General features: G+C 39.2%; 2 protein-coding genes across 3 annotated transcripts in view; one reads left to right on the forward strand and one right to left on the reverse strand.

The window, feature by feature from the left end:
• Positions 1 to 5,785: 5,785 nt before the first annotated feature.
• pomk (protein O-mannose kinase) lies at positions 5,786 to 12,684 on the reverse strand. Its single transcript, XM_059358173.1, has 3 exons — positions 12,560 to 12,684; positions 9,065 to 9,346; positions 5,786 to 7,555 (listed from the first exon to the last, which is right to left on the reverse strand). Exons 1-3 carry the CDS (start codon positions 12,569 to 12,571, stop codon positions 6,791 to 6,793), a joined length of 1,059 nt encoding a protein of 352 aa, XP_059214156.1. The 5' UTR covers positions 12,572 to 12,684; the 3' UTR covers positions 5,786 to 6,790.
• A 601-nt stretch (positions 12,685 to 13,285) lies between these two features.
• The window catches only part of pam (peptidylglycine alpha-amidating monooxygenase), a 46,383-nt gene continuing 45,875 nt past the window's right edge, over positions 13,286 to 13,793 (forward strand). Inside the window, exon 1 of one of the 2 annotated variants that reach the window (XM_059357369.1) lies at positions 13,286 to 13,388. The gene's annotated coding sequence lies outside the window, so the exon portion shown is untranslated. The remainder of the gene's footprint in view (positions 13,389 to 13,793) is intronic. The other variant, XM_059357370.1, reaches the window with a different exon arrangement.

Below are 13,793 nucleotides of genomic sequence, written 5' to 3' on the forward strand. Positions count from 1 at the left end.
TTAACTCAAAATCCGTGGAATAGCCACGGAATCGCTCAAATTTCCGTGAAACTGACACGGATTTTGCTACAATGCAAGTTAATGACAGTCATATCCCGTGGCTATTGGTTTGTTCCAAGTCACGTGACTTTCAAGGTCCCGGCGGTCAGAACAAAAAACATGGCGGACAGTTCTCTCATTTTTAGTGAAAAATCAATATTTTGACTTAGTTTCTGCATAAAAATGGATTTTGATCACATTTCTAGCGAGAAATATATGTTTTATTTTCTAAATATTCACTCAGTGAATGTACATAATCACTTTGTATGTTGGAATAGCCACGGGACATGACTGTCATTAACTTGCATTGTAGCGAAATCCGTGTCAGTTTCACGGAAATTTGAGCGATTCCGTGGCTATTCCACGGATTTTGAGTTAAGCGAAATCTGTGGCTATTTCACGGATTTCTGTGAGACCATGTTGATCAAACAGTCAACCCCACAAGTTTAAAAGGTGGCTGTTGTACCTCAATCCTTCATAAAGGACGGTGTCATTTCCAGTAGTCGAAGTTAAAACAAAATCTATGGAAACGTCCAACAGCCCTGCAGAATCACCCAGTATGAGACTTCCCAAACACAACCAGACAGTCAGATGTATATAAGTATCACTACAGTCTGCACCTGTTTATTGGTTCTTGTTGGCAAATATGGTTGTGAATATGTTGCCTTTAGAAAACCATATTGGTGTATCTCTAGTTTTGTATATTGGTTATGGATGCACAACAGTATTTTTGAGGTGTGTCTTTTTATCGAGTGTGTATGATTCCCTTAAAGTTGGTAATGGATGTGTTTCCAATGTCTCTTTTGCAGAAAAATAGTTTTCTGCACCTGATTGCACTGCTGGACTCTATGATAAACTCTCTGAAAACGTCAGTGCACCTTGATATCATCACCACCTTGGCACCAATTAGGCACAATATTGTTCATAAGCAAGCCATGTGAACACTTACAGTTGCATGAAAATAACTGTACACCTCTTGGGTTTTGCACAATTTGCTGTGCTTCTGTGAAAGGAAATTGATATTTCTCTGTGTGTTTTCTATTCCACTAAAGCAATAGAAAATTAAATGTATTTTGTGAATGTGTATTATGAATCTTCTGGGATGATTTTTTTTTTCTGACTTAAATTGAAAATTGATCAAAATGAGCTTTCAGTTGTGATTATCGAAATCCTAAGAAAGATCAGCAAACCCCCCGAACCTGACGTTGCCAGCTTACATGTATCCAAAAAACAGACAACATGGCCGCTGCTGGAGTCCGTTAAAACAGAACTAAAAAAATCTTGCTTCTCTGAAGTCAATGGTGTCAACATTTTGCCATTTTGCCTGTAAACAATGAGAATCTGTTGTGTCAAAAGGGCGGTGGACTAATCTTTAAGAGACCAGCTATTGTCGTTTTAGCGACAAGCCACTCCTGTAATTGGCCGCAATAAGGTATATTCCCAGAAAAAGAATTTTAAATTTTAAAGAAGAATTTGAAAATGTGAATGACAGTTGTCAGGGCATAAACCCTACAATCTGTTTAAAATGGCATATGCCTCAGTGTTAAAAAATAATAAAAATCTAAAATTGAATCAAATTGTGACCTTTGAACTGAAAGTCAAATTGATTATTGATTTGGGGAATTGTGAAACCCTTTGTAGAAAATGAACCACAGTTCACTAAAGACTGCTACTGTGTCATATCCATATGAGGAGCATCAGTCTATTGGAGTCTGTCACTGTGTTTTTTTTATACTACTCTGGAGTGAGATTTAATGAATTTGAAAGGTTAAATAAATATTCTAATACATCTAAATTAGTTTTCAGGTAGTCAAAATAGGAATTTTGCACATGGCGGACCCTAACAGTCAGTCAATGCAGTGTTAGGTCAACAAATCGAGCTTGATTAACTCTTCTGTATGTGCACTTCTATCCACTGTTAATGTGTGCATTTTTAATTTGTGCAACAAAAACATGGAGTGGGAATGCTGAAAATTCAGGGTTGAGACTTATCAGATTTATCAATTAGAGAATTAGCACCACCCACTTTTTTCCTTGAGACAGCCAAATATTTGCAAAATGAGTGAATGTAAACACATGATTTCACATTTTGCTTTTTTGCTTTATTGTAAATGTGGTTGACATTTTGGCAAAAGTCAAAGTGCCATTCTAAAACATGGGCTGCAATCAGAATTTGGACCTTGTATACATTTTTGTTGTAAATGTTCTTTTTAATTTATATTCAGAGTAAGGGGTGGAGTTGAATATTGACATTGAATGCTATTGTCTGAGTGGGAATTTTGCAAATAATGGAATTGTTAACTCAACTAATGTCAATAAAATCAGTTGTGGCAACAACAAAAAAAATCCACTACTGCCAAGCTAAGTAAAATAAAAACATCCAAATTATTTTATTTTCCAATATTTTTTAAAGGTTGATTTAAAACTCAAGGGGTGTACAAAGCATTCCACTGTATACTGTATGTAATTCACTCTTATGCACTTCTATCAGTTCTTAAGCCAAACGGAAAATGTACACTTGATGTTAACCAGTGACTGTTAAATGATTAAAGCTTATTTCAAACAGATATCTGAGGAGATCAGAAGGAAGCTTACAGTGTACTGTTTGTGCCTGAGGGGTGATTGCATCCCTGAATAAAAACCTCTTAAGCTATCAAGCAATGATCTCTGAACATTGCTGTGCAGTATGGAAAGTTTCTTTTATGTTCTAAAGTTACAACCCTGATTCCAAAGAGGTTGGGACGCTGTGTGAAACCTAAATAAAAAACAGAATGCAACAAAATAACAAATAAAAATCAGTGTTTATTACAAAAAGTTCATCAGGTAAAACAAAAACTACCTATCAGCAGTTTAATTGAAAATATGTCACAAACTATTGTCAAAATATCGCATTCTGTTTCATTCACATTTTAGACAGCATCCAATCCTTTTTGGAATAAATGTTGTAAAACTGTTTTGGTTATTTTGCATGACATATTTCTGTCTGTACTGTTTAGTTTGCACCTTTCGCAGTAGTTTGAAGTGTGTGGAGGCCTGTTGTGTACGGAATTGTCCAAAAAGTGAAAGTGAGGAGCATTTATGGGTACAAGTCGGGAACTAGCCTACTTTACTTATGTCAAGGGTGCTGAATCCCAAAAAAATGGTTCCCAAGTGAAATTTTGAGTTTTGACCTTATCATTTGCATATCAAAATGGCGGCCGTTGGTCGTTGGACCATTTTCCCCAAGTTTTTTTGTAAGTAGGCAATCAAAGATGAGGAAATTAAGTTTCTGGATCTATAGTCTAGAGTCAGAGCAAGGATATAGTGGAGGCTCAGTGCCTTTTTTATGTGTGTATATATATATATATATATATATATATATATATATATGCAAAATACCAACTTTTAAGGTGAAATTAAGCATTGTGTCATTTGTGAGCATTTGTGAAATTAAGCATTTGTGTCATTTTTTAAGGCCGACATAAATATTCAATCAATATCACTTTTAAATGTTCCAGTTGGTATTTTGCATATATATATATATATATATGCATAAAAAAGGCACTGAGCCTCCACTTTATCCTTGCTCTGACCCTAGACTATAGATCCAGAAACTTAATTTCCTCATCTTGATTGCCTACTTACAAAAGATGGGCAATTTGGTGGCCATTTGATATACAAATTAGAAGGTCAAAAACTCAAAATTTCGCTTGGGAACCATTTTTTTGGACTCAGCACCCTTGAAATATGTAAGGTAGGCCGGTTCCTGACTTGTACCCATAAATGCTCCTCACTTCTTATAGAAGGTCTTTTTTCTGAAATCCGTCTAGACTATGATGGCAGTTATTGGTTTGTGTCACTAGTGTAGCGGTTAGCAGTCTGTCATCACAGCAAGAGGGCCTGCTGCTCTTCTGTGTTGAGTTTGCATGTTGCCAGCCTGGGTTCTCTCCAGGTACTCCGGCTTCCTCCCACAGATAAAAAACATGCATGTTTAATTGGTGACTCTAAATTGACCGTAGGAGTGAATGAGAGCGCAAATGGTTGTCTGTCTCTATGTGTCAGCCCTGCGATAGTCCAGCCCCCCCCCCCCCTCCCCCGGTTAGGGAGAATGAATGAATGTTTATATCTTAACAGCATTTAATGTTAAAGAGGAATACCAAAATGTGAAACAAAGATTTCAGGGGCTTTAAGTCAGTAATCAGGGATTTGTTTTGCAGGGTTTCTTTAAATAATTTGGGTTCACCAGTTGCAGATGCTGGCAACACTTGCAAGTTACGTATATATAATTCCAACAGTATTTTCAAGCCCCCATATTGTAAAAAAAAGTGAGATGTACATACATTATTTTGATTATAAAGCAGATGCAGCTGCCATATAAATACTGTGAAAGAAAACCTTTTAAATCCATGGGGAACCTCTGACCTTTGGTTGTGGGCAGTGGATGTTTAGGGGGCGATAGCAGGTTGACAATAAATGACACATAGAAGCTCAGCACTGTGTGTCAAGTTGTTGTGCTCAAAAATATCTGATAAAAATGACTTATTTATTTATTTATTAAAACCTATGATGGTGTAATAAGAATCATAACATTGCTAGTGGCTTTTCTGGAGTCCATTTCCATGTTCAACTATGTCCCAGAAGTTGTTACAGCAACTTTGGGTTGATACCATTTTCTATACACATTTGGTGCTCAATAATGCAATTTTATTCATATCGAGAATGGATAAAAATAGTCAAAAAAACCCTCCAGAATATAACATCAATATGCCAAGACCTCTGGGACAACATAGAAGAATCCATGCTGAGATTTGGGTTCAAAAATTTTGTAATTTTGGAGATTTCTGTATTTTCAATGATTAGATGACGAGCACTTCTGTTCTTCAAACTGCTGAGAAACCCTCTAAATGTCAATTACAAATGAAATGAACTGGCTACTACTGATGACTAACATCATCCCACATGAAGAAAACTGGGCTCATTGAATCCACAAGAGTCTCAGCTTTCCACTGATACCCAGTTCACGTCATTCAAAGCCTGTTAAATTTATACTTGATTCATACTTGATTCACAAAACATAATAATTTGTTATTATTTTGTATTTTGGTTTAATCACCCTTCCAACTATTTAGTATTAGGGTGTACTAAACCTTTAAACTGTTAGAATTGATGGTGTAAATAAACCTCAAAAACTTGTTAGAAGTTAGAAGGGAGTAGCTTCATCAGAGTTAGACTGGTTTCTGGAGGGAAATCCTTTGGTTAGAAGCTTCATGCTTCATCAATAATTAAATCTAGTGAAATTTTAAAATTGTAAATTGTAATGCAAGTGTAACTTATTTCAAAAATTGGTGTTTGGGTGAAATTTGGATTTAGTTGCAGTTTTACAGCTTTCCAGTAGAGGGCGCTGTCGTGAAATTCAAGGAGTCTAGAACTGCTGGTCTGAATCAGCAGAGACATACTGCTGCCTCTTACAGTAAAACCAGCCACCATGCTCAGTAGCAGTTCAATAAAACTTTACTTTGTTGCCGACACTACTGAGCCATTTTGCAGCGACCATTTGCAAGAACCTAAAATATGTACATTACTTCCCATCTTGATGCAAATAAATTTCTTGTGTGCAAAGTTTTTGAGTATGTTAAGACCTTCAAAAAGCCAATTAATTGGAGAGCATAATAATTATTATTCCTTACTCCTAATCTAAAACTTTAACAATGCATCAACATCTCTCACATACATTTATTCTTGTAATTTTTGTTCCTTTTTCCCCCCATTTCGGCCCCCTTATATAACAGTGCTCTCTGTTACAGGCAGTTTTCTTCAGGATGGCAGCAACAGGAACAAGTGTGGTGGTTAAAATCTTTAACCTTCCTTCTCTGTCTTTATGTGACAATATAGTAAATAATTTTAACTTTTCTGTGACACAAATCATGGACGACATTGCACTTCTCAAAACTAAGATAATCTCTGTAAAACAAAAGAACTATATAGAAATATGGAAGGAGTGAGGGTTCTAAAAACAACCTTTTGGAAATCTGAGAGAAATGGCACAAAAACAAATTGCCGGCTGACTATATTATTTATACAGACCTGCTTCATAGCTATAACAATGAAATAAAAAAATCAAGACATTATTTTTCTAAAAATAATTGTTGAAAACTGTTCAGTACAAACGACAAATTGTCAAATGTTTTTGCAAAAATAAATCTCTAATAGGGCTGGGCGATATGGACCAAAAGTCATATCCCGATATATTTAAACTGAAAATTGATATATGCGATATATATCCCGATATTTTTATGGCAAAGTGAGAGCAAATGTTCAGTCAAATATGACATGTCACAAGTAGTTTTATTGAAACTGTTTATATAAGTGAACATAAATTATGTATAACAACAGGAGAACATTTACCCTATAGTACAGCTCCATAAAGTGCCTATTTAAATAAAAAAGTATCTTAAATAAAAGCTGCAGCTTGCCTGGAACAAGGATCACAGTGCAAATTTGAACTATATCGATATATGCGATATGGTCTAAATTAATATCACATTTAAAAATATATCGATTTATCTTTTATATCGATATATCGCCCAGCCCTAATCTCTAATTTCATATTTAAAGTAAATGTAACCAACTAACACTAAACTGTTAAAATTATGAAAAAAATTAACGCTGTTTCAAAACCCAGTCGAATTTATTACACTGCACAACACTGTAAAACTGTAGCTGTAATGTGCATTGTACATGGTATCTTGTTGAGTGAGTCAGGCATGAAGACCTACAGCATGTCTCTTAAACCAGCATTATCTCGCACCATGCTGCTGTAGACTGATTTGTATACCTTCAAAACATCCAGTGATGATGGACGGAGCTTGGGGTCTTTCTTCTTACACTCCTTGTGAATCTGAAACAGATGAAAGTGGACTACATCCCCTCCAGGGACCCTTCCCATCAGGAACCAAGTCACATCTGGGATCTTCCAGATGTCTGTCCTCTCATCGTACTCTGGCATGAGATCATCTGAAAACTCTTGGTTTCTGAATGGCCACAGCTGCTCTGGTGCAACAAAGTCCCCAGTGAGTTCCCGGTGACCACATTTCACTAACAAGCCTCGGGACGGGTCCACCTCCGGCAGCGCATCAAGATCGTTCACTACCAGGTGAAAGTCACTTGTCAATAGAAACTGGGAAAGAGTTTTCTCCAGGCTGTTGGAGTCACACATAACCCGCCGCCCAGCTGGGCTGTTATGGAGGTAATGGAGGATAAAGACATAATCTGTAGCCAGCCTCAGCCGGATCTGCCATGTGTTGTGTTGTTGGTGCTGCTCTTGTGCAAAGACTCCATCCAAGTTGAGCGGTGACCCAAGTGGGTGGTGCTCTGTAAGAAGGGAGTGGTCTTCAAGGCAAAATCCCACCAATTTAACCACCTGGGGGCCCTGCAGGGCCTGCAACATGGACAATCCATGGAGAAAATCCTCCAGGTAATCCAGAGAGGACAGTTTGGACAGGGCCACTTTCTGACCCCTCCATTCTGCCAGATAAACCTGGAGAAAGAAAAGTGGATGCTGAGGTCAGTAAGTCAGGCGGTAAAGAAAGAACAGCAAAGAACAAAAGAAGAACAATTTATCCTTGAGACTTTATGGATGAATTGACACCTCAACATCACACTAGTGTTATCAAAACATTCATTCATTATCCTTACACTGCAAAAAAGCCAACTTGTATTTTTTGGCTTAAAACAGTGATTTAATTTGGTAAAACTTGGAAATATAAATTACTGACATTTAGGGCAATAATGTAAGTTAGCACAACAAAGCAAGCCAGTTGTCTGCTCAAAAACAAGTTGGTGAGTTGTTGTTACTTATATCTTTAAGTTGGGGTTCAAAACAAGGGACAATAGTTCTGATAACTCTTATTTCTTTGTTGTGAAATTTGGTCATTAGCGAAAGCTAGCGGCTAACTGTTGCTAGCGGCTAACTGACGCTATCGGCTAACTGACGCTATCGGCTAATTGACGCTAGCGGCTAACTGATGCTAGCGGCGCTGTTTGTTACAGGTACAAGAGTAGCCATTAGAGTATCAATGCTAACTCAAAATTGTGATCACAACATTAGCTGACATTTTATAGCCGCGTTACAATCATGCCAGAGAAATTCAGAGTTGAGCAAACTCAAAAACAAAACTTAAAATATTTAGTTTAATTATCCAACTTAAAATTTTATCGAAGTTTGTTGCCTTGAAATTTTGAGTTCACCCAACTTTTCTTATTTTGCAGTGTATCCACTTATCCGAACTCGGGTCGTGGGGACCAGATGTTTTTTGACTGTGGGACGAACCCGGAAGACCTGGAGAGAACCCACGCTGACACGGGAGAACGTGCAAACTCCACACTCACACTCTTGCTGTGAGGCAAGAGGGCTAACCACTGCACCACTGTGTAGCTTGTTATCTAAACTGAGCTGCATAATGACTATGAAGCAGCTTTGGAGTGTGAGAATTGTGTAATCCCAACATTAAGCAGTAATTTAGCAGCCACATTAATACAGAGAACACATTTTTTTTTTTACATAAACTTTTATTTATTCTTATTGACTTTAGTAACATAACTCCAGAACTGCGGAGAATAACTTGTACGGCAGGTCTACAACACAATTTAATTCGTGCCTAAGGGAGATTTCTACATAAATTGGTGAATGTGAAGAGTTCTCTTAAATCACTGGTACATAGCACATAGAATCTGTTTGTATCAGTGTTTCCTGCATGAGGCCCAATGATAGACAAATGTTTGAAATGTGTTTCGATAAACCTGTACATAAAAGCCTGTCCCATTCAAGTATTCGCCATTCTACAGGTGCAGGGTTATTGAAATGAACGAACTGAACGAACACCGTGTTCTGGCTAACTTTAGTCTTTGAGTGATGAAAATTATACTACTTAGGTTTTTAGAATGAATTTTGAGTTAATAATCCAAACATTTGCCTTATTTGAAGATGAACAAAATAAGTAGTGTAAGCATGTTGTATACTGGCCAGCTGCTGCACTGGACCATCTACCTTCTTAACAGCTCCCTCGCCAATCTGCTTCAGTTTGCGGACTTCTTCCTTTATCTGTGAACATTGAAGCCAGGGGGTGCAGTTTTTCATGGTCCCTATTTTAAAATGTCCAGGTACACAGCCTACAAGAGAGGACACCAGCTGCTCATTAGTCTGATTCAAAGAGTCCAGATACAGGTAGATGAAGACATTGACGAGGAGCAAAGCAGCAAGGCACACCGCCACCGCTGGGACACCATGGGAGATGGGACTGCTCCTGCCCTGAACCATGGTCCCCTGCACCTGAAATGGATATCAAAGGTGGGAGTGATAAGTATACCAGCGTCAGCTCATAAAATTGAGGATTATCATAGCAAAAGTAACAATGATGTCACAGAGTCCTGAAGACTACCTGTACGTCACTGCAGCAATGTGACTTTAATGTGAAGTTAACGCTGACTGGCAAAAAACCCCAACATGAAATCAATATGCCATTTGTAGTTAGAGTGTTGAAAAACATTCTAAAAATTAACATACATTATCAATAGAATGTGAAGAAGTGACAGTGATGTTATGCCAAATGCGTCTATGTATTGTGTTGTAGGGATATCTCCTGAAATTAGCATGCTATCCAGCTAGTCCCAGCCCATCTGGTCTTGTAATACCACGGTTTCTAGTTGTATTTACATGTCTTCATTTAATGTGTTGCTTTGCACTTTACCATAATGCTTTTATTGTTTTATATAAAGCACTTTGAATGGTCTTATTACTGAAATGTGCTGTATACACAAATTGCCTTGTGCCTCAAGTCCAGTCTTGGGTTTGGTGATGTCTACCAAATTAGTGTATGATGATGTCCACAGTGAAATATTACAATGGATGAAGATATCATCAGCACAGGCCATTCAAACTGAGCAACATGTAAAACTCCATGAAATAGCCTACATTTATTTTAATAACTTGATTATCCGTCCATCCACCCAATCGTTTTCATCCCCTTATCCACAGCCGGATCATGGGGGCAGCAAGCCAAGCAATGCATTCCAGACGTCCAGCTCTTCCTTGGGGACCCCCACCATGTTCTGGGTCTTCCTACCAGTTGGAGGTGCCCAGAACACCTCTAACGGGAGGCGCTCTAGAGGTACCCTTAACAGACGCCCGAACCACCTCAACTGGCTGCTTTTGACGCAAAAGAGCAATGGCTGTACTCCAAACTCCCTCCCGATGTCTGAGCTCCTTAACTATATTATTATTATCTCTAAGGCTGAGCCCAGCCACCTTACAAAGGAAACTCATTTCAGCTGCTTGTATCTGCGATCTCATTCTTACACCACAACGGTCCGGTACAACGCCTGCATCACTGCGGACGCTACACCAAACCGCCTGTCCATCTCACGCTCCATTCTACACTTACTCGTGAACAAGACCCCGAGATACTTGAACTCCTTTGCTTGAGGCAGTACCTCTCTCCACCTAGAGGGGGCAATCCACCGTTTTCCGGCAGAGAACCATGTCCTCAGACTTGGAGGTGCTGACTGTCAACCCAACAGCTTCACACTTGGCTCCAAACTGCCTCAATGAGTGCTGGAGGTCTGATGAGGCCAAAACCAAATTCTAAATTCACCGAACCGAATCCCTTCCTCCCCCCGGCTGTGCCCTGAGATCCTGTAATGGTAAATGGACCTGCACTTATATAGCACTTTTCTAGTCGCGTTGCAACCACTCAAATCGCTTTACACTACAGACTGCGCTCATTCACCCTTTCACACACACATTCATACTGGTGGCAGAGGCTACCCTAAACGGTCCCATCTGCCACCATTGGGAATTCATTCACACACCAAGGAACGCAGCATCGGGAGCAATTTGGGGTTCAGTATCTTGCTCAAGGATACTTCGAACCACCAACCCTTTGGTTGGGGGCCAACCAACTCAACCAACTGAGCCACATCCTGTCCCTGAATACCACAAACAGATCGGAGGCCAGGGACAGCCCTGGCAGAGGCCAACACCCACTGGGATTCCAAGAAGGCCAGGTACTCCGAACTGCTGAGACCTTCTTCTTGTGACCTGCAGTCACATTGAGGCGACCCTCTCATTCCTGGGGGAGAACTCCAACACAGCTGCACTCGCCAGTGGGCTTGTGAGTATCCTCTCACCTGCCCGGCTCCTCTCACCCTGGAAACTACAGAAATGGAGAGAGTCCAGCCTCTCTCTCAACATCAGTGGTGGTTACTGCATGTCAGAATCACAATCCTGTTTGGATATTACTATAATTTGTTACTCAAGACTGTGTAAGGTTTTCGCTTTAATGCACATCTGTCATGTCTTTGAAACCCTCCACTCTGACTCAGGCCCTTTTCACACTGCAAATTAATATGCAGATTTTCTATTCTCCCTCTTGCTGATCCTGAAGCAACTCACTGCTGTCACAGAGTGTCCCTTTCTCTTGTCCTGTAGATCATAGAAGCTGAGGTTGTACGCAGAGCCTTATGTCAAGAGAGTATCTGAGACCCTGAAGTCATGTGCTTGCGTTTCCTAATGGAACGTTTTTTTTCCCCTCACAATCCATTATTTATTTCAACAACATTCTCCGGCCTGACATCTGCAACATAACACACTATGGACGTGCTCTCACATCAGAGCTAATTCTTTGTGTTGCATTGCTTTTTTGGGGGGAGTTGGCGTTTTCTTTATAATATCAGTGATGCAGAGCATATCAGAAAAGCTTTAGTTTGCAGAGTGAAAAGGAAAGTGACGCTGTCACTGAAACATCCACTGCACACTGAAATCGCCACTGAATTATATTAACTTAAATCAGTCAATTATAAATCAAATGAAATGCAGCCATGAGCCTGTTACGCCTCAGTCCTACCTGTCTGAACTATATAAACTAAAATAAACTAAATAAAAGTTTATGTTCCATAGCATTTGGCCAGTTTTCACCTGTAATATTATCATGTTGCTTTTTTTCTTATAATGTGTTCCAATCCACCGTACGTTTGCATGAGGATTTCCAATTCAGCTATTTGTTTTAGCTGTTGCCATGGTGAATCATAATATCATGGCTCCATTAATGCTGCCTTTTGTTTATAATAGTGTTGCAGCTCAGAATGAACCTACTCTGAGTTGATTGAACTAACTCACATCAGCTTTTCTGGAACTGGAAACTAAGAGTTTCCCATCAGAGGGTAAATCCACTCAGAGTTCAGGATTAGACTCAGAGTTTGTTGCACCTTCTACCTGGAACAGGCCCCTGCTCATTAGTATTGAACAATATTACACCAATATGCAGAGCTATCACAGATGGCTTTAAGAGAATACATACTGACAGTTATATGTAGCTTGTTGTGGATGGTCCTTGTCACAAGCAACTGCAGAACGTTATGTTAATTAAAGACAGTTTACCTTAGGAAACCGACAGACACAGCAAGTATGCGTCCAGACAAATGTAAACAACACAGAGAGACGTTAATTAAAAAAATCAACATTATATAGCGCCATTTACTACCATACCTGTCGAGACATGGGTTGACGTGGTGTTATGATCCAATAGTCATAATAACCTGTCCACTGTCTCTAGACCACGCGGGGTATATTTTGGCTTCCTTTTGAATCCCACTAGCAAACTCGAGCCGGATCTAGAATGCACTTCCTGTCAGGTTTATAGAATAAAAGCTTAATATTTAGGGAACTCCGTGCTTTAAAAAAAAAGAAGACAAACACAAACACGTGAGTGCGTTATGGGCTTTATAAAACTTAGGTATGCGCGCGTATAGTTTCTGCAAAGGTTACGTTTGTTGAGATAAAGCTTTTATTGTGAAAGAGTGGAAGTGTGTTTGTTAGGGTTCTCCGGGGTTCTCGACTCGAGCCGGATCTACAATGCACTTCCTGTCAGGTTTATAGAATAAAGCTTAATATTTAGGGAACTCCGTGCTTTAAAAAAAAAGAAGACAAACACAAACACGTGAGTGCGTTATGGGCTTTATAAAACTTGAGCGGGTATAATTTCTGCAAAGGTTACGTTTGTTGAGATAAAGCTTTTATTGTGAAAGAGTGGAAGTGTGTTTGTTAGGGTTCTCGACTCGAGCCGGATCTACAATGCACTTCCTGTCAGGTTTATAGAATAAAAGCTTAATATTTAGGGAACTCCGTGCTTTAAAAAAAAAAAGAAGACAAACACAAACACGTGAGTGCGTTATGGGCTTTATAAAACTTAAGTATGCGCGCGTATAGTTTCTGCAAAGGTTTGTTGAGATAAAGCTTTTATTGTGAAAGAGTGGAAGTGTGTTTGTTAGGGTTTCTTATCAACAAGACGCAGGTTCACTTCAGCGGCAGCGAACAGGTAACACTACTGTTTTCTATCCAGACTATCTCCTATTAATGTGCCATCGGGCTAAGATGAAAGCTACCGATATACTTTAGATATCTTCAGTAGACATTAAACGGACCAGAGCTCACATTTTATGTTTAATACACATCAACGCACTGGATAACGGGAGCTAACGTTAGCCCATGTAACATATATTAGCTGCTAATGAAGCTAGCTAACGCTAACTAAGAGAAAAACACGTGTGGCATTTTATCTTTACTGTTTACAGATGTTTTGCCCAGACGGAGCGGTCTAGTATTAGTATTAGTATTTACACCACTAATAGCTCAGCGCTAGGTAAAGATGGCTATTTTCTATTGACATTTCCTGTTTAGTTAAGGCGTGACAGCTGTGTGCTCGGAATGGGGGGCTTAATGT

This window comes from Centropristis striata, chromosome 19 (genome assembly GCF_030273125.1).
Source record: "Centropristis striata isolate RG_2023a ecotype Rhode Island chromosome 19, C.striata_1.0, whole genome shotgun sequence".
NCBI classification, from domain to species: domain Eukaryota; kingdom Metazoa; phylum Chordata; class Actinopteri; order Perciformes; family Serranidae; genus Centropristis; species Centropristis striata.

Bases quoted from the DNA above. Each gene is read 5' to 3' on its own strand.
- pomk (XM_059358173.1), bottom strand. The intron at 7,556-9,064 runs GTAGATGGTCCA...TTCTTTCTCCAG, and splicing joins GCGAGGGAGCTGTTAAGAAG to GTTTATCTGGCAGAATGGAG.